Source organism: Sturnira hondurensis, unplaced genomic scaffold (genome assembly GCF_014824575.4).
Source record: "Sturnira hondurensis isolate 20B ecotype Veracruz unplaced genomic scaffold, ASM1482457v3 Scaffold0004136, whole genome shotgun sequence".
Lineage (NCBI taxonomy): Eukaryota > Metazoa > Chordata > Mammalia > Chiroptera > Phyllostomidae > Sturnira > Sturnira hondurensis.
This window is the reverse complement of record NW_028076767.1, coordinates 29,364,306-29,378,687: the sequence shown is the minus strand read 5'-3', so window position 1 is coordinate 29,378,687 and position 14,382 is coordinate 29,364,306. Positions and strand designations below refer to the sequence as shown.

Below are 14,382 nucleotides of genomic sequence, written 5' to 3'. Positions count from 1 at the left end.
ATCTTGTTTTGAAAATTGCCCTTTGTATATTTCACTAAGTAACATACCTTGGGGATCTTTCAAAGTCAGTTCCAATAAATCCTCCTTATTCTATTTTTTGGCTCCTAGTACTCCACGGAGAAAGCCCAGCCCTGGGTTTGAACCCCAGCACCAGCACTTATGTGGCTTGGGCAAATAGCATCTCTGAGTCTTGATTTTCTCACTTGTGAAACGGGGTTTGTAGGAGGAGCTGACCCCACAGGGTCTTGGAGGGCTGGAAGCCAGGTAGTATGAACATGGGGGTTTTCACAACAGTAATTAGAATAATCAGGGCTCTTCATTAGGGTTGGCTGTTATCATTCTTAAGGATACGCCATGGTATTTGGCCACTCCCCTTTAGATGGGCAATTACGTTTCCAACATCTCACTACTTCCACCTCCTCTGAAGCTCACAAGCTCTGTACCTTTTCTACCCCGAATACGGTTGCTGCTAGGAGAGTTGGTTGCTGCACTGGAGCTTTGGTGTTGGGCCATTTGCTGTCCCTGCTACTTTGTACTGGGGTCCCCGTCTCTGTGAGTGTTTGTCTGAACCAGGGTCCCCTTCCAGCTTTTGTAGCAAGCCTGCCAGGTCTCACCAGACCTTCCTTCTCCACCACTGCAGCCCTTAATTGCAACCTCCAAGCACTGGCTGCCACAAAGGACTGTGCAACCCCCAGAACCGCAGGCCAGACTCATCCCAGTGGCTGCTGTGTGTGGGCCCCAGCCGACTGCCTGACCTGCAAATCCTCCAGGCTTCTCCGACTGGTCTCCTTCCAGACCCCTGGGACCAAAACAGGGATGTGGCAAAGAAGACGCACAGGAAAACTCCACCTTAGGGCAGGCATGGGGTTTGTGCCCTTGAAGGCTCACAATTGTAGAATTTGCTGTTGTGGAAGCTTTCTGTAATTTCTCTCATGCCTGTGACCAGCCATGGGGCCGTTAATCATGTGGACATTTGATAGTGCACTTTGGAAGGGCTGGCCCATTGCCCCGGCCTGGATCACCCACCCCAAAGGGGTGATCTTCCTGGTTTCCCAAATCAACACGTGGGAAGTAATTTTCTCCTTCCATTCCTGGTCCCATGACCTGTGGTCAGTTAAGAAAATATGGAACCGCATTGCAAGATAGAGGCATACAGACCAGCCTCACTCAAATTCATCTGCTTTGCAAGGTATTTTAAAGAGTATGTTTAAATAAGTTGCCAAGATTGGAGAAAAAAAGGTTTTACGTTAAAATACAGGTTTGAGGAGTACCTTGAAAAATAAAAAGAATTGGCCTCTTTGGGGTCCAATCTAGTGTAACACCTGACACCCAACTCTGACGGGCCTGTGCTCTCATTTGCCACAGCCCCCTCCCTTCCTGGAACATCACACCTCCTAGATTCTCTCTTTTATTTAGAAGAATAACGTCCCAGAGCAGGTTCAACTCACAGAACTGCCACATCACTTTAAGAAGAGGAACAATTTGTTTCTGATTTGGGTCGTAAACATTTCTTCACAGTCTGCCACTTGTTGTTTGTTTTGTTTGTTTTTGTCGTCTTGACTTTACTTTCCGGTGTTCTTTACTTTCTGGTGTTCTTCCCCAAAAGAAAAAAATGTCTGCAAACTTGTCGATCTTTTCATGGGTGGCTTCTGGATTTCTGAGTCAAGGTTGGAAAAGCCGTTTCCACTCCAGGGTTATAAAAATTTTGCTCATTTTCTTTCTAGTACTTTTATGGCTTTATTTTTGATATTTTCAACTGTTGACCCATTTGGACTTTTTCCTGGTATATGGTAATAGAAAATATTTTTTCTTCCAGATGGCTAACCAGTTACGCCAACTTCATTCACTGAATATTCCATCTCTTCCCACTGACTTAAGATGCCATGTGCCCCATGTTCTAAATTCCCTGATATGTTTAGTCTCTTTCAGGATCATATTTTCACCTATTAGTCATTCTGTTCGTATACTAGAACCATGCTGTTTTGACTATTGCAGCTTTATAATATGTTTAGATATTGGGATGCCAGCACCTCACTGCTCTTCTTTGGTACTGTTTTCCAAGTCTATTCTCTTAGTTCACAGAAAAGGAAACACAAATTGGTCAAAGATCTGAAATGATGATGAACTTTCGTAAAACACTTACAAATCAGTATTGCACAGATGTACCGTTTTTCATGCATCAGATCAGCAAAACCTCCAGAACGTAGATGATACTGGTTGATGGAGGAGGTGCACACAGACATGGCTGGGAGGTGCTTAAATTCAGAGACTCCAGATGGAGCATAACTTGCTGCTAAATTTAAACAATGACTTCTCCCTGGACCCTGAATCCCACTTCTAGAAACTTGCCCTTCAGCTATATTGCAGAAAAACAAAATGATATACAGATAGTTATTCACAGACACACTGATGGTAACTGCAAAAGACTGGAAACGCCCAACAAGGAGCTGGTGAAATAATTTCAGCACATCATTCGGTGGAACAATAGGCAGCCGTGAAAAGTTCTCCAAGGTAAGAACTAAATGAAGAAAGCCAAGTGCAGAAGAGTGTGGGTGGTATATTACCTTCAAAAATAAGAACATGTACAAGTGTTTCTGCCGTAATGAGATGTCTTCTGGAAAGGCCATGCAGGGTCCAAAATTGTGCATTAAAATAATAGGGCTTATGAGGAAAAGCAGGCTTGGGCAGACCGCTCAAAAGCAATTCAACTTTGTTACCAGGGCATTAACAGAAGCAACACAATCCCAATAAAAATAATAGCACGGTGAAAACATAAGTAAATAAAAAATATACAGTGAAGCATTACTTTCAACAGAGGGCTTTGCTTTAAAGAGGACGTGAAGGTCTCTTGATGGAAGGGGGTACAAGGACAATGGTGGGGCTGAATGATGGAAACAGGGCAAAGGGTTCGAAGATTGGGGGAAATTGGAAAGCATGTTCTTCAAACACAGAGCCTGTGGCCACTGAGGTCAGAGGAAGAACGTGGGGGACCATCAGAACTGAGGTCCCTCAAGGCTGCCTCCCTCTCCTGGGTTAGGTCCCTTGCTGCTGTCGGATGGACTGAAAGCAGGTGAACCAGTGCAGCCTTACTTCTGCTCCCAGTCCAGATTCAGTCACAGGAACCCGATTTCACCTCTCACAGGAAATAGTTTAAACACTGGATCTCCAAGACTCTCAGCATTGGACAATGATGAGACAGTGATGCTCGAGAGAGGGGGATGAGTGGTGAGCTGTAGGACTGCCCTGGTGTGGGGCGTTGCTAGGGAGGGGTCCCAGGTGGCACCAAGGGGCCTCTGACTTGGGGAGATGGAGCTGCCAGGCCAAGGAGGCCAAGGAGGTGAGAATCAGCTGAGCCAAAGGCCAGAAAAAGGGAGCCGGACCGAGAGTGTGCAATGCCAAGGATTCTTGACATTTCCCTTGAGCGCCCACCTGAGTCCCGATCAGCACACACCTGTAACGGGATTACTTAAGGCTGGGAGGCAACCACCTCAAAGGAGTAGAAGGAACAATCCTCAGAGCTCATAATAGAATCTCAAGCTTGTATTCCTCTTTCCTCTGACCATAGCTACTTAAAACTGAGAGTCAGTTCCTACTCTTGCCAGCCAGCGTGAAAGACCTCACCATTCATGGAGCATTGGGCGGACTACTCAGAGAGACTTGCCTTGGTAGCGGGAAAGTTGGTTAGGCCAAGAGAGCCCTGGACCAAATGCTGTTCTGCCCTTCTTCACGATGCTTAAGGCAAGACCTGGATGACTCACACTGTTTCCATGCAACTTAGCTGCCTCCCAGAACAAAGCTCAAGAATATTCGTAGGATATAAAAATGCCCAGCAACCCAACAAGGTAAAACTCACAGTGTCCAATTAAAGCTTATCAGACATGCAAAGAAGCAGGCAAACATGACCGATAACAAGGAGGAAAATCAGTGAAAACTAACCCAGAAATGACATAGATGACAGAGTTTGCAGCTAAGCAAATTAAAACAGTTAGTATAACTATATTCTGTCTGTTCAAGGAGCAAGAAGAATGCCTGGACTTGCTAAATACAGACATGGGAAATGTCTTTAAAATGACCCAAATTGAACTCCTGGAAATGAAAACTCTGTATGAGAAATGCCCAGGGTGTAATTAATGAGAGAACGGATACAGAAGAAGAAAACTTAGTGAACTTGAAGACATGGGGGGGCGGATATTTGAATAAATCATGGCTGAAAAACTTCTGAATTTGATGAAAATGATAAATTCGAAGATGTAAGAAGCTCAATGAACCCAAAGCCCTAGAGTCACGAGGAAGACTACACCAGGGCACATCAAAACTAAATTGCTTAAAACCAGTGATAAGGAGAAAATCTTAAAAGCAAGTGAACCAACCCACCTTCAGAATTATACTGCTATCATTTCCTTATTTATGACTCACACCTGAGTTACTTCTTGTCAGAGAAACACGCAATATAATAGACAATGTATTCACGTTCGCTTCTGTTTGCAAAAGGAAATTCTGGATGGGTCCGTAGAACCTAGTTGAAGTGGTTAACTGTGAGGGGTTTGGAAACTGAGTGGATGAGGGTGGGAGAGAGATCTCTGCAGGTGTCTAAACCAAGTAAATGTATAAACTTGCTCAAAACATTACATAAAGGAAGAGGAACTTCAAATGTATTTTTTTTCCTTATTACAAAAGCAAATACATCGGCGAGAACGGAAGTAGGGGAGTGAAGGCTACTGGGCCTGGGGGGGTCCTTTTGGGGTAACGAGAGGTCACAGAACTAAATTGTGGTGGTGGGCACACACACCTTTGTAAGTACAGTACGACCCCGGACGTGTACACTTTAAAAGGATGAATTTTCTGGTATGCGAATTCTATCTCGTCAAAAAATAAGTGAACAAAAGTACAAAAGAAAAGGAATACATGCATGTTCATGGTGAAAGAAATATTAAAGAATCCAAAAAATTTTAATGTAGGAAGGAGCCTGAAGACCCTCGCAGCCAGGCCTTCCCGGTGAGCACAGAAAGTAAGCTTGGCAAGAGCGTGTCGGTTCCCATCTGCAGGGGAAGACCGACTCTGAAACTCCATTCCTGGAGAGTCCAAGGCATGCCACTCTGCAGACCGGCCACACACCATTTACCGAATGCATTTGATGTATCTGACCATGACCTTCTCTGACCTCATTACCAGACCTGGGAAACTCGGATCACGGTAGTTCAGTAACGTGTCCAAAGTCACAGATTTCTGGTGTGAGAGACGGGGCCAGATTTCACGAATCTGTCACAAACTGGCTTTGGAAGGCGAGGGCCGGGATCACGGGCTTATACACCCTTTCACTGGATTCTGACATTTCCTACACGTCCTCGAATCACACATTTCTATGTCGCTCCTGAGTAGCTCACTTTGGGTTCTGAGCTTCAGCATCAACGTTCCCCCACCTTCGGTCAATACGAAAGGAGTTCCCATCAAAGAGGGCACCCACTCTTTTTAAATCCCCCTAAACTGGGGAGTTTATGCAGACGCGATGGCTCAACAGTCTCCAGTTCCGATTCCTCTTTTCTCTGCCCACAGCTACTCAGACCTGAGACTTCAGGAGGGAGGGTGAATTTGGGAAGGACTAAGACCATCAAACTTGAAATGAGGATGACAATAATAAAGTAGTGATAACAACAGCTGGCTGCAGAGTACTTAGTTTGTGCCAGACGCGGTTCTTAACACTTCACACCATTAACTCACTTAATTACACAGCAGCCCACTTGTAGGTACTATGAGCACCCCCATTTTACAGGGAAAAAAACAGAGGTAGGAAGCAGTCACTTGGCTCAGTGCCACATGCTGGCACCTTGCAGAACCGGGAAGTGAACTCAGCCTGACTTCACAGTCACCACTTTTAACTACTGTGTTAAAAAAAGAATAATAAAAAGAACAGCCGGCCTTTATGGCCTCATCTGATGGGCTCAAGAATCACTCCGTGTAGTGCCCCCGACAGGCCCTGTGGGCTGCCTCTCTCACTATGATGCCAATCCCACAGGTGAGGAAACTGAGGCACAGAGAAGTCGAGAGCCCCGCCCAAGGTGTGCCACAGGGTGTGGGACACGGCTCTGAGGACGGAGCCCTGAACCTCCAGCAAGTTCTTACGGTGCACGATCAGGCCACTTTTCCCCTCCTCCTTTTTATCTTTGTGGTCACATCTGTGACGAGCAGTGTTTTAAGGAGAAGCCAGAAAGAAACAACAACAACAACAACAAAAAAATCAAACCCATGAGAAATACATTTCAGCTCTAAAAACCCCTGGGTGAACTTCAACAAGAGAAAATAAACAAGCACGCAAAGGCTGAGCGGGTGCTGTGAACGCTTCTCTTCTGCGTTTATTGGACCTGCGGTGGAGCGGCAGCGTTGTCCAAACAGATGCAGATCTCAAACCAGGGCCTTGAGGGGTGATGGCTCTGCGGAGGTTTCTGGAAGTTTCTGAGATTTTGGTGTAAGGCCTAGGGGGAGGCCTTGGACTTATCTAGTGCTTGCTCTGGGGCCGCACACAGGCCGCTCTGCTGCGGCGCCTCCTCAGTTCCCTCGTCTGTGAGGTGATGGCGCGGTCCCCACTCAGGTTCTTTGGCTGCTACAAAATGATCATTTCGATTCTTAGAAAGGAAAAGACCCATTTCCGCTTCTAGACATGGACCGATTTCATTCCAAGTCACCGCTTCGGGCCCGTGAGCCAGTCAGTCTCCGGCTTCTCTATTCTGCCTTCTTCGTCTGAAACCCGAAGCTCGGCCACTGCCTTCCCCTCTGAGATGCACGGAGGGGTCTGAGAGGGGGTATTTCTCCTCTGGAGCGGCTTGGAAAAAGTTAATAAGAAGCACATGGGCATGGTGTGTGAGCGTTCTGTGTGTTTGTGTTTGAAAAAAAAAAAAAACTTCAGGAGGAATATGTCAGGCTTGCAAAATGCCTGGGCTGTCTCAAGAGCAGTTTATGGCCATTAGCATCAGACTGAAGGCACTTTAATTGGGACAAAGTCCAGCTGCTGCCGCAGCCTTTCTGGCATCTTGGCCATAAGGAAGATTAAGAAAATAGCCTGGGTTATTCTCATGGTGGGGCAGGTGAGACAGAGCAAGAGATGTTTTTCCACTTGTGAGGGGCCGGTGGGGGTTGTGGTGGGGGTAGGGGTGGGGCCTAGGCCTGCGCCAACCCAGGGGGAATCGTCTTCTAGAAGGACCCACAAGGGTTGGGAGGGCGGGATGGTGTGGGGGTCATGTCTCTGGGCTCCGGAGTGCCATTGCTTAGCTTCAAGTCCCACCACCATGGCCACATGACCTTGGCCAAATTATTTTCCCACTTTGTGCCTCAGTGTCTCCACCTGTGAGATGGGGACCATGATAGAACCTAGGTCATCGGGCTCCTGGGAAGATTAAGGGGAACGGCATGTATGCGGAGCTTAGGGGCCCCGAAGGAGTCCAGGCAATAGCACTAGGAAGATCGGCACAAGCTCTGGAATTCTAGAATCCCGAGTCTGGATCCCAGCTTGGAACCCTTATTGGCTCTGGGAGGTCTCAGGAAAGTCACTTCTCTCCTAGCCCCGTTTTCGTCACCTGTAAAAGCAGAGCTGATGGTGCCCACCTCCAGGGGGCGCTGTAAGGACCAGAGAAGAAAGGGCCTTATCCTACACACCCTGGTCCAGGCAGGGCTCCTGCTTCACCCTCTAATCTCAGCTCCCCCACTCACCACAGCCAGATTCACGAGTCTCCCTGTCTCCCTGGGAGTCCTCCGACAAGGGGGCCCTTTTCCTGCCTCAGGGCCTTTGTTCTTGCTGTCCCCTCTGCCTGGGCAGTCCTGCCCCCAGCTGCCCACACGGTTGGATCCTTTTCATCACTCAGGTCTCCCCAACTCCTTGCCCATCACACTGCTCAGTTTTTGTCTTTCACAAGCATTACCAATATCTGTAACCATCTATTTATTTGTTAATTGATTACAGCCTCTCTCTCTCCCATGAAAGAATTGTCTTTGCTGACTGCTGTACCCCCCAGTGCCTAAAGAGGTGCCGGGTATACAGCTGGTGCTCAATGATACAGGATAAATGAATGAATGAGTGGATGAAGAGCCACTTCTACATGACTTAACTTACTTATTATACCGGGTGGGGAGCGGGTGTCAGGCTGGGGGAGGGAGAACTGTGTTGGTCTTTCAACCTCTGCGGCCTTAAAGGCCCTGAGGCAGTGAGTTCCATTGCTATTGGCAGAGCTGAAAAATTCTCGCTTGAGATTGGCCCAAATCCACATTCAAGTTCAATGTCTTCACAAGTCTTTTGATCTGCAGTCAAATGCTCTACCACTGAGCTATACCCCCACTTTACACAAATCTTTATTATTGGGATTGGCACTGCAATTCACTCTCCACTTAGGGAAGGGTCCCAGGAGCTTGCACCCCTCAGTGGAACTCAGAAAGGCCACTGAAGGATGACAGAGGTAACAGCAGAGGAAGAGGAGGTAAGACAGCATGGTAGTACTTTGGGCTTTGGGTGAGGCTGGGGGTTGGGATTCTACCAGACCCCCAAGAGGCCCAACTCGGTCTGTTGCCCATTGCACTTGCAGATCAGTCATTGCCTCTATGTCTCAGTTTCCTCCCCTGTGAAATGGGGCTGATACCAGCAACGATGCGTTGGAGTGTCGTGAAGGCTGTATAAGATGACCCAGCAGCACCGGATGGCACGTGGTGAGCGTTTGGTCCAGGTTCCTGATGGCGTCACCAGCAGTCTGAGGCAGACTCTTATGTGGAAACTATCCCAAGAGCTGGGCATTAATGCTCATTGCCGAATTTCCCTTATATATCCCTAAGGTCATTTGCTGTCCTTTCACAGTGTTTTTTTTTTTCCTGAAAGGCTGCCCGGGATGCCTATTTTTATAAAGGTAAAGTGACAATATGTGCCAGTAGTTTTTTTAAAGAAAAAAGGGACAATCACCCATTAGCCCACCACCTTGTCACTACCCCTTCAGGTTTGCATGTGACTTTTCACACCCTTGCTGGTCACTGTAACCAGCTTTCAAGAAGGAAAAAAATACCAGGATGAAGATCTGCAAAATTTTTGCCATCAGCTCTCTGCTCCATACATCAGCCCCAACATGCTCCCAACAGGACGTTGGAAAACAGAAGGGCCCATGGGTGGGAAAGGATGGAGGTGGGCACAGGAGAAGCTAGTGAGTCAGTTTCTTGGCGTATCTGAGGAGGGAGTTATACACTGCAGTTCTCTCCTTCCCTTCTGAGGGGATGCAAAGCCTTGAACCTCCTGCCGAAATAGCTCCTTTACCTGCCTGGCCAATATTTGCACCACCCAGCGTTTCTCTGAGTCTACAATGGACTTCCTGTCTCATCACACTTAAACTCAAAGCCCTCCACGCCCCATGTGATTCAGCTCTGCTTGCTCTCCAAGACTTTCTCCTCTATGAACCCCTGGCTCGGCTCCAACCTCGCTGGCCTTGGTTCTGTGCCTCAAACTCGCGAAGACATTTCTCCCCACACAGCGTTTGCACTGACTGTTCTGTTCCAGGAAGGCTCTTCCCCAAGGTCTGCACAGAGCTGGTTCCCCACTTTGGGTCTCTGCCCATCATCAGCTCTTCAAAGAGCCTTTCCTGGTGACTCTGCCTAAACTCCCGTATCCCATCCCTCTTGGCCCCCCACCTGCTCATCACCCCCTATCCAGACACCTCATTTATTTGGCTTCATTGCACTCAACTCCTCCCAAATGAGCTGGTTTATTTGTGCTTTGCTCAGCGTCGGCCTCTGTGAAGGCAGATCTATCTATTCTGCCCACCACTGTGACTCTACTACTTGAGACAGAGCACGGCACATAGTAGGCACTCAATAAATCTGTTGACCAAATGAACAAACGACACCCTACTTAGGCAATGCTTTAGAGAGGACAGGGAGGGGCCGCAGCGCCACACTGACCGTGCATCTGGTAGGTGTACGGGCTCTGTCCAGTGGGTGGGGTGCTGAAGCTGGAGCCGTAGCCAAGGAATCCACTCTGGCCGGGGGAATGGTTCAAGCTGTCTTCTGTCTTGATGCCTTGGAAGGAAGAAGAAGAAGCACCAGGGACACATGATTAGAAGGCTTCCTTGTCACCTGCAGAACAGCTACTGAGTCAAGACAACCTGCAATTTATCAGCATCCAGACTGAGAGTTGCAAACCGGTGGCTGGTGAACCAACGCTAGTCCACACACATATTTTGCTAGGCCTGCCTATTTTTAAGGGAAATCTGAAATTACTTGTTTTTGTTTAAAAATCAGGAGGTTTCACCAAAAAAAAATCTGGGCTTATGGTTCCTCTTGAGCAAAGGGATGGTGTCACGCCTGTGTTCCCAAGTGACAAGCTGCCCCTGTAGGCTTCCCTGTTTGTGGTTCCCTGGTCACCATGGTGCAGCACTATCTCCGAGACGCTGAGGCTGGTTTTAAGGTGCTAATTTTTTCACTGATGTTGTACATTTTTATTTAACATCCCAGGACACTATGAGAAGTGGGGGAGAGAAAGGCAGGACAAGAGAGCCTCATTATTTCACACGTGTGGTCAGCTTCCTGCTTCCTGCCTGGCTCAGGACGGTTCTGAGTTTATAACCCCTCACTCCACAGAGCGGCATCTCACACAACTTAAAGTTCACCAGGAGTTTGGGTGAAGGTGTTAAGTGAACCAGCCTTCCCCTGTAAGGATGATACCACTTCACCTTGAGACACATTCTGTCTGTTGTTGTTGTGGTCGAGGGGGGACCTGCTTATCCAGAGGCCACAGTTAAGAATCTTCCTTCTGTTTCGGCCAAACTCTGGCAGCTTCTCCAAAGCACGGGCTCCAGTTCCATGAGCAACTGGCTGGGGAGGGGACTGTGTGGAGGGAGGAAGGCTGATCCATCACCAAAAGCCCATACGTTCTATTTTTATTGAAAGTATAATAAATTTGGCTTGTTTTTGTCTATCCTATAGGTGTAAAATAGTATTCTGATACTATTTTTAAGTTTGCATTTTTAAAAAAAACTTTTCTAGTTCTGGGGATGGTTTTGCACTTGGGTTTTCTCTCCTTCTCACCCATTCACTTCTATAAATGAAGAGAATGCTTAGTAGGGTGAAAAGGCTGCATTTTGAGTCGTGGGGCCTGTGCTGGAGTCCTGGAAGGTCTGTGGCATTCCTCGGCGACTTGGACGGTTTCTCCTTGTGAAATAAGACACTGATACCTGCCAGCTGGTTTGTCGGGAGAGCGATGGAAGGGGAAAGAATACACGTGTCAGGCTCTGAATGAGGTATCTAGCAACACACATCTCCTTCATCCTCACAGCAATACCACCACACAGGCAAGATTGCTTTCCCCAACTTAAAGGTGTGGAAACTTAGGTTCAGAAAGCCAGGCTACGCCCTGGCTGGTGTGGCTCAGTGGCCTGCAAACTGAAAGGTTGCCGGTTTGATTTCTGGTCAGGACACATGCATGGTTGTGGGTCAGGTCCCTTCTCTTCCTTCTCTTTCTGCCTCCCTTCCTTTTTCTCTAAAATAAATAAATAAATAAATAAAATCTTACCACCTCCCCCCCACCCCCGCCAAAGCCAGGCTACTCAATTAGAGTCTCACAACTGGCCAATAATTCTGAGGTCAAAGTTATCCTTTTTGTCTCTGGACGCCTCTCAATAATGGGTGTGAAAGGATTTGAAGCGGTAGCTGGAGGAAAATTTCGGGAACAATAACGGTGATGGTGACAAGCAGTCATTGTAGGCACTTTCCTGGCTCAGTCCGCTAGGAAGTTCGAATGGTGTATCAGCGCACCTGGAGCCAAATCTACACTCCTTGTGGCCCCAAGGTCCTGCCTGGGCTCTGCTCACCCTCTCACCTTGGCTCTCTCCAGGTGCCCTCACTCACTCTTCGCAAGCTGTCTGCTCACTCATTTCAGTGGCCAAGTGCAAAGCCGAAGTACAGACTACCACTGCTTACTCAGCCAGTCCCCTGATGACAGACTCTAGGCTCGTTCCGATCTTCTGACTTTCACTACCCGGGATAGAATGGACATGCCACTTCGTGCAATGTTAGAGTGTTTGTCTAGCCTGGGTATGAGGAGTAGAACTGCTGAGTCAAAGAACATGTAGATTTTTCACGTAAACAGATAGAGACAAACGGCAAGAATATGTTCATTCATTCATCCATTCCACAAACATGCAGAATAATACTCTACGCCAGGAGTTGCAAGCTACGGCCTGTCTGCCTGTTTTTGTGTGAGTTCTATTGAAACCCAGATACATCCATTCATTTGCGTATTATCTGTGGGGCTTTCAAGTTACAATGGTAGAGTTAGGTAGTTATGACACTGTGTGGCCTGCAAAGCCAAAAATATTCACTACCAGGTTGTTTCTCATGGAAAAAGTTCGCTGACCCCTATTCTACACAAAGAAATGATAAGCAGAGGGAAAACACACATCAAATCCAGCGCTGTGAGTACCCTCTGAGAAGAGAGGGGGAGAATCTCCTCTCACGTTTTATTTTTTAAGTTGGAGGGTCAGTTCACGGGTGTTTGTAGCACTGTTCTTTATGCTTTTACATAGGTCCTTAAATGTTGCGTAACAAATTGAGGAAAAAAAAAACCCCAAACCCAATACTCCTAACTTCCGTGCCTCCAGTTTGCTCAGTGGTGTTATTTCCCTGCAATTATTTAAACAAAGGCAATAACGCTATTTGCCAAGAGCAATACAAGTTCCCTAACAAGATTCAACAAGGTTTCTGCAGTCAATGAGCAAACACCACTTGCTCGGGCCCAGGCGTATGTGAAGGGAAACGGCTTTTCATCCCACCTGCCGCTATTCAGCGACAAGGCCATTCCAGGTGTGAGCAGCGTAGCAGTCTGGCTTCTACTGCCCTGACTGAGCTTTTCTCTTGAGCCAGGCCCTGCAAGCCAAGCCCTTCCCATAAGTCAGGGTTTTGCAAATGATGGTCTATGGGCCAAATCTGGCCCACTGCCTGCTTGTGTAAATAAAGTTTTATGGGAACACAAACATACTCTTCACATATTATCTGGCTGCTTTCATGCCTCAATGGCAGAGTTGAGTACTTGTTATCAAGACTGAGTACTCCAAAAAGCTGAAAATATTTACTATCCAGCCCTGTGCAAGAACAGGTAGCTGGGCCCCTCGGCAGACAAGCTCACTGAATCCTCACAACAACCACAAAGAGGCCAGGATTAGGTTGGCCCCACTGCATAAATGATGAATGTCACCCAGGGTCTCTGGACCAGTGAGGGTCAGGGGTTGGGTGTGAGCCCAGGATGTGCACGCTCCGACCGGCGATGCCCTGTGGCCAGAGAACAGACTTTCTGAAAGTGGCTGAGACCATAAAACAACTTTGAACCAAATTAATTTCCACTGATGCCATGTTTTGTCTGGAACAGGATGAGGTTTCTCTTCCATGATAAAAAAAAATAATATGGCTTCGTTTTCCTTGGCTGTCGGCCAGGCAGGGTAACGTATGTGTGCTGGTATCACAAGTCTTTCAGCACAGGAGGGACAGAAAGTTAAAAATGATGCCCACCCCCATTGGCCAAGGCCTGTCACAGGTGGTTCCCCCAGGATTAGTGGAATGCACATGCCAGGAACGGAGCTTGGTCTCGGGCTTGGACCTCCGAGCAAGGCTGCTGGGTTGAATTCCACCTCTCCTCCCACCGGCTGGCTGGGTGACTGTGGGAGAGTTATGTGCCCTTTCTGAGGCCCTGCTTATTTATCCTTCAAAAGAGCATAATGATGGGACCTTCCACTGAGAACCAGAGGGGGCAGCAGCTGAACGATGCTGATCATGACCAGTGCCTGACCTGAGGACCCTCAGGACTCGTCACTGCTGCCTCCTTAGTTGCTCTTGCATCTGTCTCCTCTGCCTGTCACTGCTCTGTCCCAGGCCTCCACCATCACCCTCTTGGGCTTCATCAGTCTCCCCACTGGCCTTCCTGTTTCTCCTCTGCTTCCCTGCCATCCGACTTCCCACGGCAGTGGGAGTGATCTGTAAAGCGCCCAGATCGTGCCCGACAGCCCTCTGCATACACACCTGCCACGGAGAGCTCCCACTTCACTTGTAATCAAGTCCCAACCCCCTCTCAGGGCCCTCAGGCTCCGCCCACCTTGTCCCACATGGTGCTCGTTGGGCTTCTTGGATTCCGGCCACATTCCTTCCCATCCCAGTTCTTCCTGCTGTGGTCCCCTTCTGCCTGGACGCTCTGCCTCTTGAGTTTGGTCATGCTCAGTTCTCAGTTCTCAGTGGAATCAGCCCCTCATCCAAAAGGCCTGCGTGGTGCTGGGACCTGACCTGTTCCTCCTTGTTCTGTTAGCTCTGATGACCTTCTCTTCCTTGTCACCATGCATGTACATCCCAGCACCTCTGGCTCTCCTGGGCTCCCAGCTT

The 14,382-nt window shown here is 48.1% G+C and overlaps 1 protein-coding gene across 2 annotated transcripts in view; it reads right to left on the bottom strand.

Annotated features, from left to right (window-relative positions):
- The window catches only part of EYA2 (EYA transcriptional coactivator and phosphatase 2), a 206,492-nt gene that overhangs the window by 106,457 nt on the left and 85,653 nt on the right, over positions 1–14,382 (bottom strand). For both annotated transcript variants that reach the window (XM_037044208.1, XM_037044207.1), the window contains exon 5: positions 9,922–10,038. In XM_037044208.1, the coding sequence (XP_036900103.1) occupies positions 9,922–10,038 (117 nt within the window). The remainder of the gene's footprint in view (positions 1–9,921; positions 10,039–14,382) is intronic.